This window comes from Ooceraea biroi, chromosome 6 (assembly GCF_003672135.1).
Source record: "Ooceraea biroi isolate clonal line C1 chromosome 6, Obir_v5.4, whole genome shotgun sequence".
Classification (NCBI taxonomy): domain Eukaryota; kingdom Metazoa; phylum Arthropoda; class Insecta; order Hymenoptera; family Formicidae; genus Ooceraea; species Ooceraea biroi.
Genome location: NC_039511.1, coordinates 10763120 through 10780439, shown reverse-complemented (window position 1 = coordinate 10780439; position 17320 = coordinate 10763120). Strand labels below are relative to the sequence as shown.

At 44.1% G+C, this 17320-nt stretch overlaps 1 protein-coding gene across 2 annotated transcripts in view; it reads right to left on the bottom strand.

Annotated features, from left to right (window-relative positions):
- The window catches only part of LOC105287188, a 51368-nt gene that overhangs the window by 8498 nt on the left and 25550 nt on the right, over positions 1-17320 (bottom strand). For both annotated transcript variants that reach the window (XM_011352685.3, XM_011352686.2), the window contains exons 9-11: positions 12615-13087; positions 5910-11451; positions 4398-4823 (exon numbers count right to left, since the gene is read on the bottom strand). In XM_011352685.3, the coding sequence (XP_011350987.2) occupies positions 4398-4823; positions 5910-11451; positions 12615-13087 (6441 nt within the window). The remainder of the gene's footprint in view (positions 1-4397; positions 4824-5909; positions 11452-12614; positions 13088-17320) is intronic.

Genomic DNA, 17320 nt, shown 5'->3' with positions numbered 1-17320 from the left:
TTACGCTTCTTACTTACGCTAGCTTTACACTCGACCGTGCGCTTGTGCGATCTCACTTACGTTTACCTTTCCTTTAGAAAACGCTATTGCGTACTCGCTATTCGCGAGTAATTAAATTACTCGCTACCGGCGTTATTCGCTAGAACCGTGGAAGGGAACGCGCGAACGTTGGTATGTTTCACTGAGCCAACTCAGAGCAGCCGACTTGCATGCGCAATTATCGAATCACTCTATCGAAGCACGAGTATCGCCATAATAAACGCCCGCCGTTAATATGAAACAGACGATTTTTCAGCGTACGTAATACAACGTAGTATCGACGTTTCAACTTTGTAATATGCGTCTATAATTTTAAAAAATATAATTAATTTTTTATGAAAACCACGTAAATTATAATCTCCTTTCGAAATCTCCTTTCATACCTTTTTTTAAATAAAAACGCATATTTAATTAAAAATATGGTCTAATTACTGTTCAACTGGCCAATTAATATCAATGTAGTTTCTACATTTAATCAACAACTCAAAATTATGTTGCTGAAAACATAAATAGTAATAAATAGTAAACGGGAAGAATAATTTAAAAAATTGATTGTGCAACGATCGAGCAAAATCTTTTTCGAATTGGCAGCTGATTGAATGTGATTTATTTTCATTGATCGGTGATGTGGATCGTGATCGTAGGATTCTGAAGGATGTATGGCGAGCAGAAGCGTAACATTGCGCTTCACGGCTGTCAGCGAAGAACCGTTCTATCTACCAATCGCGCAAAAAGCATGACACGCATTCCAAAACTCGCTGCGATGACAGTTCAACGACATCTTTAGCTTTCTTAATGTCGCCTTCGTCCTTCTCACAATTCGTTTGAAAACTACTGAGAAAGTTTTGCTTCCCAGAAATTCTTTTGTACTTTGCAATATAATTTCATAATAACGCAGAAATAAAAATCAAAAGAGAACCATTGCGCAAGAAACGTTGAAAACGTCTTCATGTCCGATCCATTAAATTATTCACCTAAATATCCTAAATTCTTAAGCACTCCGTATACGTTTGTTGTTCGCTGAATAGTCTCACCTTTCGAAGGCAAATAAAATAAAAGGCTGAATAACTCGAATATCTAGCATTGCTGACAGCGCAAACAGGTAATTAAGAGACGCATTAGTTCTCAGTTGCGTGAAAAATCGGTCTCGCTTAAAGCAGTAACGCAATTGCTAGTGAACATGGCATTATATAGCCTACGAAGTTGAACGTAAACCTGTCGCCGACCGATCTCTAACGAGCAAAAAAGGATGAACGAGCGCGGAGTTCCGCGACTCGGAAGTTGCAAGCGTGCGGTGCATATAATGCGGCGAGCGTGTTGTAAAACGTGTACGGTATTACGACGCGAGTTGCACAATATGTTTTTCGTGGTCTTTTTCAACTGCGACAAACGAGATAAATTTTCAAACGAAATAATTTGATTTTCTATTATTATTAGAATTATTATAACTATACAATTATTATATATATAATTATTACGATTATTATAACAGAACAATCTAAAAGGCAACAATTAGAAAGTACTTGTACAAAGATTTGCTCTGTCCAGAATTACGTACTGAAATATTTTTTGCACTAATTTCCCATTTGTCCTTCATTTAACCGTTAGTTCACACTTCGAACAGAGCTTTTATTCGCATAAAGAAACGTTCGGGGATTGAATTTTGTGCAATCCCGAGATTTCATTCCTGAGCCACGAATTAAAGGGTGGTTTCCTCCATTATCGATCCACGAGTTGGCGCAGTTGAAAACGGGAGCAGCAACGACCGTAATTTCATTAAATATTATTCAGAGAAGAGTAAAAGATGAATTTCATAGTAACATGAATTACTCTAACGCGATTAGAAAACATAATCGTAAAGATAATTAAATAAAACAATTATTATTTATTGAGGGAAGAAAAATATAACGTCAATTATCTAGCATACACAATATCAAAAATAAAATTAATAACATCAGAAATAGATCATTAATATTATATTAATTAATTATTCTAATTTTGAACGCATATTAGAGTTCTGAATATTTGTTCGGAGATCGAGTCAGATCAAGAGATATTAAAGTAACAAATGTTTTTGACAGATTTCTAAACTTGTAACCAGTTTTGTTTGATTGCTACTTTCCTAACTGTGACAACTTGATACGTAAACGAGAAAAACGCAGGCCACACAGATTATTATCGAGGGACATTTACGTTCGCAAGTGGATTAGGTCAATGCTCCGCAAACATTGCGATATATGCTGCCGATCGATAAGCCGACAAAATATAGCGGAGTGGCGCAAGAAAGTATCCGAGCGGTTCTGTGCGATTTATAGGTGTATAAAGATACCCGCGAATGTTGCACATATTTTGTAAAACCTTTTAGAAACGAGATAGAAACCGACGAAAGAAAGAAAAAAGAAGCTATTGAAGCGCAAGCGAGTGCATCGGCCCGTGATGTCGTCTTGCGCGTTTACGACGCCGCGCTTGCTCCGAATGTGAGAATAATAGCGGAAAAAGTTCGATAACACGCACACGGGGTGCGTGCGGGGTGCGTGAGGAATAGCCCCGTCGCGTGGCGTTATCGATTGTCGCGCGAGGATACACGAGGAGCGCCATCAACTGCGAGGGATCCGTCAGGGATATCGGGGGAAAAGAAGGGAAACTTCCGTAATGAAGCAGTTGCACCTGTTACACTCGAGCGAGCCGCTGAACACGCGCGCCGCATTATCAGTGCGCGCGTTCTACTTGTCGCGCATAAAAGTGCACGCTGTTTGTTGCAGAAACGCAAGCGGTGCATGTAGTTTTCCGCTTTTTACGAGAAATGATTCTAGAAGAGTGTCTCGGCATTCAGAAGCGAAAGGGTTCAAGTCTAGGAGATGAAGTTATCTTCGAGATTATACCATATAGATAATTTCAAGACAAATAAATAAATTTAGATTTTCGGATTTTCATCGAAATTTGCATGTAAATTGATCTCTTCTCTGTATGTAGATATTGAAACTTCGCAATTATTAATTTATTTTATATTTTCGATACATAATATTTTCTAATACATCAGCTAAAATTTATATTTTATATATTTTCCTTCTTTTTTTAAGAGATATATATAACTTGTTATTGGCGGAAGGCTAAAGATAAATTTCCTTGTAAAGGTTGCATGTCATAAATTCATTTTATGATCGTGTATTAACCAAGAGAACAAATCATTCAAACACGTAGTGTTCAGAGAATATAAATTTATAGCGTATGATGTAATGAATAATCGTGACTGTATTTGTAACTGATTTAGCTTGCTTTAAATAGAGAGAAGATTTAAATAGAGAGATGTAACGAAGCTAATGTAAGGAGACTCCAGAATAGTCCTAGTATATTATTATTAACATCAAATTTCACGCGACGAGCGATACATTTTCGCAATATGTTTTCGCAACGCGTTTATTCTTTTAGAAGACAAAGAAATTTGCTTGCGTTACTTGTTTACAGAAAAGATCACATCGTAATTGTATATATATGTATATACTACAGAATATATATGCATATATTGTCTTATAATTCAAGAATCCTTATAACCATATTACACTTCCAATCATAAATATTATATAATTATAATACCTCTTTGTGAAGAAAATTTACATTTTGAAATAATAAGGATATCAATGTTATATTATGTTATATTAAATAATAAATATATCTTATTTTCAAATTATAGGAATTTTGAACAGAATAAACAGAAAAGCTCTCAATTACGAAAACAACTATATTTCAACTAAAAAAATTGGACTAGTCTAACATTTTTCGGAAAAAAACATTTAAGTTTGAGAGATAGATAGATAGATAATCTGAATAAGGGCATGAAGATTAGAAGAATTTGCAACAAGAGTTTAAATTTGAGCCTCTTTCGCAAACTTTCCGTTCCTCGCCGTCACCTATGAAGAATTCTGAAAACGTTTTCTCTCGTCCGCGTTCCTCTTTAAGACCACGCTCGCCGTAATTTCGTATTTACACTTAATCATTTGCATGGCGCGCACCACGTGTGCGTGACGGTGCCTGCGGCCGTCTAATTTATCACATGAGAATCACACGTACCGGCGACCGAATTTCCTTTCATCCACGCGCTTTCTCCCGGTCGCCGTTCAAAAACGCGCCTTCACAGATTAGAGAGAAATATATATCCTATTTCTCTTCTGTCTCGTTCCATTTACTTATCGTTACAGATAAAACAGATAAAATTTATTTATAAAAAAAAGAAAATTATTCCCGGTGCACGAACATTACGCGATTCATTCTGTCAATCAAATCAATCAAATCCATACGACTGAATTCTGAGAAGTACAGCTTATCATCTAAGAAAGATATAAAGATATACGGTGACTTACCCGACGTGAGCGATATCGCCTGCTGCCTCCTCGATCTGGAATTCTCGCGTTTGCCAGAGGGTGCCTGCGAGCCGGAAACTTGAAGACCTGGAGCACTCACGGCGCGCTTGGGTCCGCTGCCAATCGTGCCGGAGACGACGTTGCTGTTCCTGGCGAATCCGGGTGGCCGGTACCGCGCGGACTTGACGCCGCTGTGCTGCGGCAGGAAGTGATAGACGCTGTGGGCCTTGTGCATCGGCGAGGACGACGTCGCCGACGACGGTGACGTTGTCGTCGTCAGCCCGGCCGGAACGTTCGCCGGTAATCGCGGCAGAGAATTCGTGGCCGCGCTAATAGCGGACTGCATACCCCGTGGCAGAGTCGTCGCACGAGATTCTCCGCCGTATTCCAGCTCGTCTTCCGTATCCTCGTCGCCAGCCGAGGCACCTGCGATGAATAATAATTGAATTTTGTAGAGTATCCTGGCGATGTTTGAGCGATGCGTTTGAGAATAGAAAATTTAGAAATATAGAAAACATTTTAGAAATATAGAAAACATTTTATATATTTCTTGATCAGAGAGCTGCGTATGCAAATCACTGCAAGTCATCTGCATTGATTGGTGTGCTATTGTATGTGCTGACGTACGCGTTGCTGACGTGTTCGTTTAATGTAAACAATGCTCAATCTTAATTAATCCTCTGGGAAATAGTCTTTTAACGATGTTCGCGATAATATGCGTGTATGTACATCGCGAATGTTATTTACCAGTGATATCTATTACTGATTCATAAGTTGTTCCTACGTAATTACGATGATAAGATGTGAAGAAAGCTATTGTAAAAAGAAAATTATTAAGCGCACGATAATTTTCTTTCCATTTTTGCACACATGTTAAATTATGATATAGATGAAATGTTTAGTTGATTCCGCTGAGAATGTTTGCACTGGCACGTTAGTTTCTTCATTCAAATTTTTAGTTCTCTATACTTAGTAAAGACAATAATAATTTAATTTCTGTAAATAAACATATATAATCGTTACTTTCGTTCTTTTATTTAGATGTTTTTCTTTCCGCGTATAATTTCATCATTTATAATTCAGCGAACTCATGTTTGCTTAGTAGATGATTAAAACTCTAAAACCAACAACGGAATCGCGTGCGGCATAAAGCACACGAGGTGCTGCGCTGCTTCCACGCTTCCTAATTCCGCCTCCTAATTCATTAATATAAATACAATTAACTTAAAGCCATCGCTGAGCGTGCAGTTTCGCGTTCATTTTTCATAAAATATAATTGCATTATCGGAACTGATTCAATCGTAGGCAGCCGCCGCGCTGCAGCGTAATTACGGAAAAAGGATAGCCCCGGACATACCGCAGGATCGCTCAAGTCGACGAAGCAAAATCCCGCTGGTAACGCCAATTACCACCGTTTCCGCGATGTAATACGATCCGCAGGAGATCACCTCGCGTGGAGAAGTGCGCGCTGCATTTATTCGCACACACAACGATAGTCATGCTCGGACTCACCTGACTCTCCCTTGGTATTGGCATCGGGAACGGAAGATCTCCTCCGGTTGCTCCAGATCCTTTCCTCAACGGAGCCGCCACCGCCGCCGCTACCCCCGCTACCATTGCCGCCACCACCGGTCCCGCCTCCACTTCCGCCGCCAATCGAACCGCAACTCCTCACTCGGTCCAGCTGTTCCCTGGAGAAGCTCTTCGGATTGAACAGAAGATCACCCGCGCTACGCCGTTTCGCGGCCAAAGCACTCGCACTCGCACTAGCACTGCCACCAGCACTCACGTCACCGGAACACGCCAACAAGCTCAGCTTCGTCCTCGAATCGGCGGCCATCAGCGCGGACTCGAAGCTACCGCGCCAGGAAAACCTCTCGTAGTCGCTGGCCTCTCGTTCCTCGCCTTCCTGACCAGTGGAGGCTGCCGGATGATTGTTGATCAGCAGCAGCGGATCGTGCGACTTTGATCTAGGCAACTGCAGATGTGCGGATGAAGGCGCGTTGGTAGAATCGGACGTGGAGTCATCGTCCTCGGTGGTAGACGCCGAAGACGGGGTGCGATGATGCTGCGAATACCGTCGCCAAGTAGTGGAATGATGCTGCGCGGCCGGACCGCCCTCCGAGACCTCGTGCATCAGTGCTACCAGTCGACTGCCGATGTGATGCATCACCTTGGCGATCAGCGGCGGGCTGCTGTGCGGTGTGGAGTTGGCGTCCGAGCTGACACCGTCGCCCGCCATCTTCGTGAAACTCTGCACCAGCTTCTGATAGACGAAAGCGGTGTCCCTGCCCAGACAAGGCGCGGTTTGCATCGCGGAGCCCGCAACTGACCCCTTGGTCTGATCTCTTTCCTTATCTGATAGAGTCACGTCGCTACCGGCGGTGGTATCGAACTTGCTGATGATCTGCTGGCAGCTCTGCGAGATCTGCTCCTGCAGAGCCGACCTGCGGCCACCGGCAGCGCCTTCAAGGTCGGAGCTAGTGTAGTCTGAGCTGTCGTAAGAATCCGACCACGTATCCTCTGAGCTGAGATACTCGACTATCTCTCGCACCTGCTCGTCGCGAATCCCCGGCACCGTCTTCATCAGCCGCGTTAGTTCGTTCTCGAAGTACACCAGCTGCGGAGGTTTCGTACGATTCTGAGCACAGAGCCGTGCCTTCGATGTATACCCCGGTAGTCGTGGACTTGGTGCTGGTGAGGCGCCGCTCGAATTCGTGCTAGTAGCATTCTGGCCCTGTCCTGGACCTTGGCCATTCGTATTCGCTACCATCGTCTTGAAGAACTGCCGCATCTTCGACATCATGAGATTCGTCTCCTCGTCGCTGGACCAGTTGTTGAAGCTGTCCTTCCGCGAGAGCGAAGCGTTCGCCAGATGCGGCAAGCTCGTGTGGTTTACCGGATGCTTCGTCAAGTTGTTCTTCTCAGTGTTGGTCGTTCCTTCTCCAGCAACGCTCATAGTTGCGTTCTGAGAATGCTCCGTGATCTTGTTGAACGAGCGATCCTTGCCGGCTTCTTGATCAACTTCCGCATTATTGGCTTGACCGTCGTCGGGTAGCTTCTGATGTTGAAGAAGATCATCGCAGCTGCCGACGAAACCCGAGTCTCGTGATTGCTGCTTCGATCGTTGGCCGTCGTTAGAATTCACTGAAACCAAGTTTCTTGAAGAGTCTATATGTGAGGATGAGGCTGTATTCAGTGTGCCACTGCTATTGGTGAGCGTGGACGGTGATGAAGACGAAGATAATACAGATTCTGGTTGCGGGGTCTTCGCCCTGTCCGAGTCCTCGGAGTTTATGGCCTCGTTCTCGTTTTCTACCACAATCTCGTTCATCAACATTATTTCCCTGCTGGGTTCCGGCGTTTTGTTCCGATCGTCTGGTACACGGGGACTTTGAGTGCCCAGATTACGCGGTTTCTTCTTCTTGCGCTTCACCGTGTCGAACTGACCGTCCGTGCCGAATGCAGCGGTCTGGCCATCCTCGGTACCATCAGTTTCCGTGGAGGAACCTTCCGATTGCGTCTCCTGGGCATCTTGATTAAGACTCAGGTCTTGAAGAGAATTCTGTGAGCTTAAGTTCTGTGAGCTCTGTGTAAGGGCCAAGAGATTATCCAAGGAAGAACTGTGCGATCTGCCTGTACCTCTTGCACGCACCAATTTCTTTCTCCTTTGCGCTTCTGGGCTGGGTCTACCTTCAGAATCACTGCCTACCGAACCGTCCGAATCTCTTCTATCCTGATCGAAGCCGAGAAATTCTGACAGATAATACTTTTCCAGTTTGGAAGAGTTCAGAAAGCCATCGCTTGTGTTCGATCTGTCTTGATTCTGACCGTTGCCATTTGCCTCGTCCTGTCCGAGCGATTCCAGCCCTTCAGAGTAAATTGACGAGGTCTCCGACAGGCTGTCGACCTCGCGCGAGCCCATGCTGGAGTTGTTCCCATCGCCTCCCAATCCAAAGAAGAAATATTTTTCCAATTCGGAAGCGGAAGGTGGCCTCGGCTTCTTCGAGGGACTTCCCGTAGCCAAGCTAGGTTCTGTTTCGCTCTCCTCGCAGGATTCTTCGACGATGGTGTGCAAAGTAAAGTCAATCGCCTGCCTACGATAACCCCTAAGCTCCTCCTCGCGATCGCCAAAGTTGTTGGCTTCGTCCTCGGAGCTCTCCTCCGTGGCGGTGGTTGCTCCTGGCTCGTCCTCATCATGGGAGACTTCTTCCACCCAGGAATCATCATCGGCCAAGCCTTCCTCAAGTATAGTAACACCGCCGGCACCCGAATTGTCATCGCTGGACTGTGATGAGGCACGTGGACGCGTAGTCTCGCGATAACTCTCCGACACTGTACGATCTTTGGACACGTCATCCGCGTTCTCCTGCCGACAATTGAGCGGCTTCGGCACGTTCTTCACGGACACGTCGTCGCTTTCACTGGCACTACCGACACTCAAACCACTATCCGCCTCGAGTTCGACCGACTGATGACTCGTCGCAGCGGCGGGGACGGTGGCTGATGGTCTCTTCACCATCAGCGGCTTGCGTGGTGCATTCTTGCGATGAAGTTGCGGCTCGCTCGCTGCTTCCAGCGCCAGCTGGAAGTAACCAGCCAGGCCTCCCTGACTTCCGGTCGAGTGGATTTCATCCGGTTGCAGCAGCGTCGTGGTGTCCGACGTGACGACGCTCACCGGCTGGTACGCAGCCTCCTGGGTGATCATCACGAGACTTCTATACTTGTTGTTACCACTACCACTGGTATTGTTGTTATTGCTGTTAGGCTGGGCTGAATCCTTGGCCGACGCTTGGCCGTCAGCTGGGAATCCATTCTCCTGCCGAGTACACGGGCGTCGCTCGACTGAGCGAAACCGTGTCGCGCTCCCCTTCTCGATGCTCTCACCACCACCACCACCACAACTGCTATCGCCATTTCCTCCCACCTGACCGGCAATCTCGCCTCTCACCGGGCCGTCATGCGCACTGTCCACTTTGCAGCCGGTGCCGTCTTGCTCCTCCGCGCTTCTCAACATCTCCTGTATTTTGCTGGATATCGAAGCGTCGCCCACGTCGGTTTCTACCCGCTCCTCGCCTGCCGTCAGGTCGTTGTCTTTCGCCCCGCCATCTTGGCCGCCGCGACGACATGTAACGGACCGATAGCCTTCATCATCATCCTCATCATTGTCACCGCCGTCATCGCCGCCGTCATCGTCATCCCTCGCGCCGATCAATGATTCTATCATCATCGAATTATCCGAAGACTGCCCGCTGATCGGTCTCTCGGACTGAACGCTCCGTTTGGCGCCACTCTTCGTCATCGTCGGATTGCTTTGATTATCGCAACCGTGAAGATGATAACCGTTTTCTTTAATGTCGCTCGAGGTATCTTTCGTTTTCTTTCTGCCGATTTGGTATGGCAATTTGCCGTTGATCGCGATGACCTCGTTGCTGTAATCGAAGGATAATTCCACTGGAGTCACTTCGTATTCGTGAAGCTCATCGCTGCTCACTTCACTGCCCGTGGTGTTGCTTTCGTTGCTCGTAGAACTATCAGTCGACGAATCGACGATGACGTCGTTGTTCGAGCGATCAGTCTCCGATAAATGCGACTTCTTATCTATCTGCTTTTCACAATCGTTCGTTACGATCAACGGGGCGACCTGCTCGTTCACTTGATCATCGGCGTTGTTTTCGAGGACTGAAACTTCGGAAGAAATTTCGAGGGAATCTGGAACGATGTTGGAGTCCCAAGTGTCGCTCGAGAGTGACTTTGGCTCAATTAATTTGTCTTGCAAAATTTTCCCTGACGTATTGATCGCTTCTTCTACAGGATGAGTCTCTATTTGCAAAATAGATTTTTCATCCAACTTCAAGGTAGCCACAGGTAGATCGATATTGTCGGGATCGAGCGTTCTGATGGACTTAAGTTCGACTCGGTTATCGGAAGAATCATTGTCATCCGCTAAATATATCTCTTCAGGGATCGATCGACGTTGCAGCAGAAGAGGAAATCGTTTATCGCCGTTATCTTTTCTGCGGCTTTTACGTTTGTCGTTCGAATTGTTGACATGTTCGCTCAATGATTTATCACCGTCTTCCAGATGATTACCATCAACGATGTGAGTGTTGCAGCGGCCCTTAGGTTCTACCAGTTCCGCGCGGTTCTCTACGAGAGCATCCTCGTTCAGCAGCCTCACATGCTGCAGGACCACCGGCTCCTCTTCAGAAATCGCGGTAACGCGCTTTAGCGTCACACCCCCTTCCGCCGCAGAATCCGAATCATCCTCTTCGTTGTCTTCGATGTCGTTGTCGCTAGTGAGCGAGTCATCGTTCACCACAAACACCCTGGAGAATCGGTGCGAGCTGGAGTCCTCCTCCAGATCACTGCTGTCCGCCGACGATCTTCCGGACGAGCTGCCCGAGTTCTCTCGCGCGCGCTGGTACATCCCCTGCGCGCTCCTTTCGAAAGACGATAAGGAATCCTCGCAGGTGACCTCTTCATTCACTTCTACTCGCTCCGCCTCTTCATCATCCTTCTCGCACCTGGTTTCGATCGTCTTCGTATCCTCCAGTTTTCTCGCTTTACTTTTCGCCGCAGCGGATGCAAGCTCGCCGATATCTTTCGTCGGCGAGTTCTCCTCCTTCTTGAGTTCTTCAGTCTTCAATACAACAGTCGCATCGTCTCTCACATCTTGACCCACCTGAGGAGACTCCAGGTTCGTTGCCGACTCCGTTATCGGGCCGTACAGTCTCGGGGTCATGACCTGCTCCGGCGGACGGAAAGTGCAGGTGGTCGGATCGAAGGTGCCGGCGAGCCGTGGATCCAAGCGTGCGCCATGTAGAGGCTGGTTGAAGCGAGGGTGCCAGGCGAACCAGGGCGCCGCCGGGTCCCCTCGCAACCTCAAGGTTCCTGGCTCAGCGTGGCCATCGCCGCGGCTTATCATGGATGACGCGGCCGCCGCGAAGTCACCAGTCCACAAGGCAGCCGGTACCGGCACCGGGTATGGAACCGGGACCGGTATAGGCACCGGCACCGGAAGTACGTTCGCGCTTCGGGACCCGCCGCAAGCCTGAATGCAGGACAAAATAATGGCTTGCGACATTTGATCATGAAACTCTATCTTTTGAGTTTCTTTACACTTTTTACGCGTGCGTTTTATTATTTTCTTATTATTACTAGTTTCAAGCATGTTTTACTGTTTTCATTTTTTATTTTTTTATCTTTTATTGTTAAGTAAATAATAAATAAATTGATTTTTATATTTAATATAATTCTGGATTAAAACAGTTGAAATTAATATAACGACAAATTATGTTAATAATCAGATACTATATATTGCATATTATATTAATTAAAATATTATATCTTAATTATAAGAAGATAAGCAATGTTTCACTTTTCTTTTTCAACATTTCTTAAAAGTATGTGTGAATTTTTGGACTGTTTTGATTTTATTAAGATTTTAATTGACATTTAATATAAAATTAATTAAAAATCTCTTTCGTTATTCATCAAATATCTACATAATATTACGACAATGCAAAACTGTCAGTACATAAGTAGACTAGCGATTCGAAAGACAACGATAACAATTCGCTACGAAGCGCTTATCGATCGCGTGAGGCGTCGCTCTGATATACGAGTCCGTGTGCGCGCGTTGTACACTTTATTGACAAAGTGTGACCGTGAATTCCGTATACCTGCCGCGTGACTCTCTTCGCTAGTAGAACGTGAATGATTAATTTAGTTGCGGCAATGCATTTGTCAAACGGATGCGCACCCAGCGGCACCCGAGTTGCGGTCACGAGTTGCATTCGTATTCATGAAAATCTTTTTCTATCACGCGCGTATAACATTATTTCTTTCTCTATTTATTTACAGAAATATTTCGCGAGTAAATGTAGCACAAAATTGATTTTAATGCGCGTTCAGTTTTATATTAAACAGTTTTATATTTAACAAGATTATTGGAAATCGCTTAAGGAAAAGATACATTGTTGCAAATATACAATGTTGGATATTTGAATTTTCAGTAAACTTTCAAGCGAGAAGAGGATCGAAACAAAATTAATTTATAATATTAATATTAATTTATTTAAATTAATTAATAATTTTATTAATTCTCGTTTTCGATTATGCACAACAAATACAACAAATTTTCTATGTCATTCCAAGAATTCACGATCATTTCAAGTATCATAAGTAACAAAATATTTGAAGGATCGGGCGTACCTGGCAAGCGGCGGAGCCGCGTCCTGGACAGCAACTCCAAACGTCCTGGCCGACGTTGACGCCGATGGCATCCGCTGTGCCGATGACGTTTGCAGCAGCGATCGGCGTCGACGGCAACGGTAGTGAACCGCTCTCGAAGTAATCCCAATCGCAGTCTTCAAGCGACTGTGCGTGATGGTGATGATGATGGCCGCCGTTGCGCGGCAATCCGTTCAGGTAGGACGAGCTCGAGCAACTGCTGTCGGCGTCGTCCTCCTCGCGGCCCGATGACGAGTCGGAGCTGATGAAGACCAGTCGCCTGTAGTCCACCACGGACGCAGGTTGATCCTGACCCTGGCAGCCGCCCGCAGAATTAGGGCTGCGCTGCCGGCCGCCACCACCCCCGCGTCCGATCAGATTCAGCGTCTGCAGGCTTTGCAGGTCCTCGCCTCCGCAACAGGACCTCGCGTGTGATCTCCCGCGCCGTCGTGAACCTGTTGCAACAGACGTGACACGATTTGCTCACAATTCACAATTCGCCGTCTATCGTGCGCGTGATTCAGCGAGGGAATGATAAGATCGCAGGGCTGAGGCGATAAAAACATCAGAAATTTTCCGATAAACTCGATTTATCGGCCCAATCGAGATGTTGGTAACTGTTATCATCCCCATCGATTAGTTCTTTAGTGTTCCAGGAGTTTAGATTGGGCATGACATAAGTCTCGGGAACAATCACGCTTAGATTCTACGATGACACATTTTATTGTATATTTCTTCTGCGATTAAATGGAGAACATTATTTATCCATTTTCCTCTTATCTATATCTTATCTGTTAATAAAAAGAAAATGTTCAATTTATCTCAATTATCTATCAGGTTGCTAACAAAAAAGGGTAATAAGTTTGTTAGATTATATATTTGTATATATAAATTAATTTTTCCATCAGTTCTCTCCCTTCTTTCTCTTTCTCTCAAACAAATTCTATAAAGGCTATGGAATAAAATTTAAATAAATTTCGTTATTAAATATGTTTATTACTTCCAATATCTAACCTTAGAATGCTAGAGAAGATTCCAATAAGATAGCAACCGTGGACATCAAGAAAATCTATGTCATTCGATAAAAAGATAAAGTTTTGCAGATTCGAAAATGCGCGTTAAGCGCATAGTCTGGCGCTAGCTTAAAGTTATCAACTGATCCCGTAAAAAAGTTAGACACGTTGCAGAAGCGTGGGCAGTAATTGCAAACCACTTTGTCGAGCAGAGCAAGCACAGGGCCGATTTACTAAAACGAGCGACAAAAAGTCGCAGCCATAGCGCGATCCAATAAAGAGCCGAGCGGGCTGACAGGCGCGAAGAACGCGGCTGCGCTCATAACGGAGCGCATCCCTCGCGGAGTCTCATTTACGCTAGAGGCGGCGGACGCAAAATTACGACGCTGTTAGAAACGAGCGGTTGACCGCGCGCAAAACTTCGCGCTAATATTCCTCCCGGCGCGGAACTAACTCCTGTATGTTACGAGCGCGTTTGCCTGCACACACGACGTTAACGAACCGTTGGTGAACTCGGATTTTTGACGATTACAGTCTCGGGGCAGCGCATTGAGTCACAAACTCGCTCTCGATCGGTTTACGACAATCGTGAAGACCAATTGCTAGTTCTGTATATAATCTGGCTAAAATAAAAACTCAACAAACTTATACTTAAATTATATCTTATTTCATGATATTGCATATTTCTTTCTATTAGTATTGTTCCATTATTATTTTCCATAGTGTATTATTTCCTAAGTGTGCATATCTTGTACGTATTTATATTATTTTATTTTTTATTTTTTATTTTTAGAATTATCCGTTCAATTCGCTTCCCCTCTACAATATTTTGATCGAAACGTGCTTCGGGTGCCACACTTGTTAATGCATGCAAGAAGGAAACCGTACTCCGCTATTAGCGGTGTACTAATAGTAATGACGATAGGAAAGTGGTATGATAATGAGCGGCGTAATGCATCGCGCACGGGACTCTTTGTTACCTCGCTCACGCGTGCGTCAGCGGCACGTAGGTGGATTGGATTTATACCTATTGTGCAGTCCGAAACAATGCAAGAGGAGTTTTAGCGCGCGCGGGCGAACCGGCGCCGTCTAAAATCTTCCCTTGGTCACAACGCGCCGCCTTCTGGCATCCTCGTCGTCCCCCTCGGTTTTCTTTACAACCGGATAACCGCGCAAGATAAATTACATCCTCTGCACGAGTCGACTTCGGAACAGCTTCCACAAGCGATTGCAAAATTCCGTTCCGACGACGACAATGTTAGCGCCTCCTTTGCAAAAAGCTCGGATGGCACTTGCGCACGCAAATAAAAATACTTCAGTTATCTTATGATGTATTTCTTCTTCTTCTTCAGTAAAAGGAAGATAAACTTGCTTGTTACTATGCGCTGTACAGGATGGTCGTGTCGGGATTAGGTTCCAAAGTTACGTTACGTTTCACCGGATTAATCTTCCATTTGATTAGCCCATAATTTTCTCGAAATTATTATCTTCGTTGTTAAAGTCACCATATCGTGCTCGTTTGGGCCGCAAGTTAGGTCTCGCGTTATACGCGATAAGAAGAGACGGAGTATAGTCAGGTGTTGCGGCGGCTCATCGTGAATGGCGGTGGAAATGGCGAGTAGGAGAGAGGGGAAGTGGACAGAATCGGGGCCCGTTCCGTTGGCGCGCTTTATACCCGCTTTTTACGCGCCGCTGAATTACCTGGTCAATGGCACGATGGGGGCCCGTCATTTCTGTCCGCGTGTATGGTTTTCCGCGAGACCTCCTTACGCCCCTGTATCCAACCGGCTTGTTCCCCAACCAGACTGTTCCCGTGAATGCCGCAGCTCCAGAGGAAGAGAGGGGGAAAAGGGAAAAGAGACAGAACAGTCAGACCGAACGAAAGAGAGATTCCGGAGTTCCGGCAGACTGCATTTGCGACAAAAATGGGAGAAATTATAGAGCTGCGTCTTTACGACAATAAAATAACAATAAAAGTAGATAGAGTCATTGATATGTGTATATATATACATGTATACAGGGTGTCTGACATAAGGCAAAAAACCTCTCGCCCACAAGTAGATCTCGTTAAACTGAATTAAAAAGTCCTGTACCATTTTGCAAACAACCACGTAAAATTACGAGTAATTAAGTAAAGAAAGTTCGCTAATTCAGCGGACGCGAGGGAAGTATGAATGAATAACGTAAAAACCGGCTAGCCACGCGCGCGACGCGATAGCAGCGAGTATCGGATTACAGCGGTAGGCGAGACGACGCTTCTAAGAAATACGACAACACTTTCTCAGCAACACGAGCGCGTGAATGAGACACTGAGAAATTATTGTCCACGCGTCGTCTCGCCTGCCGCTGTAATCCGATACTCGCTGCTATCGCGTTCTTCTACTAAATACGCTCGCGTCGCGCGCGCGGCTATAGCCGTTTTTTACGTCATTCATGCCTACTTCCCTCTGCCAATCGCGTCTCTGAATTATCGAACTTTCTTTACTTAATTACTCGAAATTTTACGTGGTTGTTTGCAAAATGATACAGGACTTTTTAATTCAGCTTGGCGAGATCTGCCTGTGGGCGAGAGGTTTTTCGCCTTATGTCAGACACCCTGTATACATATATAAATAAAATAAAATTTTCTAATTTCTTTTGAAGCTTGTCAACACATTAAATCAAAGATTCTAAACAGGGTCACAAATGAGTTCCACAAGTAGGGACTTTGTTTCATTCGAAGCGTGTAATTGTCAGTGCTAGAATTAGCCAGCCCCTTAATTTACAGTCTACTTTAAACATGGAGTTATATATGAAGGATTGTGTCTATGAAACTACACACACACACACGGATTTATTTTAAATATTATGTTAAACTCTGCAATTTTCAGTAGAATAAGATCCACATCCATAACTCGTACAACCTACTTTAAAAGAAGATTCATGTTTTAGTTTATACAGACATAAAAAATGCCATTATTAAATATTACAACGGTAGTCTAATATCGAAAGAGTAAGCTTTTCTATTTGAGAGAGAGAGAGAAATTGGGATTTTCTTTCTAAATAAAAATTTTTCAAAAAAGAATAATTTCATTCGTCTACAATCATATTTGTACGTATCTACTTGATAGCATATATAGATCATTGATCATAATACACATTGAGAACAACATGCCATCTCAAGGAGAAAGTATGGCATTGTTAATAACGTATATTTCTCAACTTTAATATTACATATGTAAGCAGGTTCATGTTTTCGCATGAAATATATTTATTTATAAACTCTCCGATTTCTTTATTCGATATCTAAGATTATTTTAAAGTCTATATTTTATTCATAAATGTGAAATAATAATTTTAATTTTAATGCAATTTTATTTAATTTTTTGTATGAAAACGATAACATTTTTATACATTTAATTCAAAATAGATATTACTTAAAAATGCTTGGAGCACTAAAACATGAAATTTTCCATGATATACGACATAAAGTTCTTGTATAAATGTCATGGCAATATTCATTCTAACAATTTTCAAAAATTAAATATTTAGATAATTAAGCTTGATGTGAGTTGATTAAAAGAACTAAAATTAGAAATATTTAAGTTAATTTATTAGATCATTGAGCGTTAGTTTTAATGGTATCGACGTTTTTCTATGAAAAACTTTGCAAAAGAAAGGCTAAATTTATAAAAG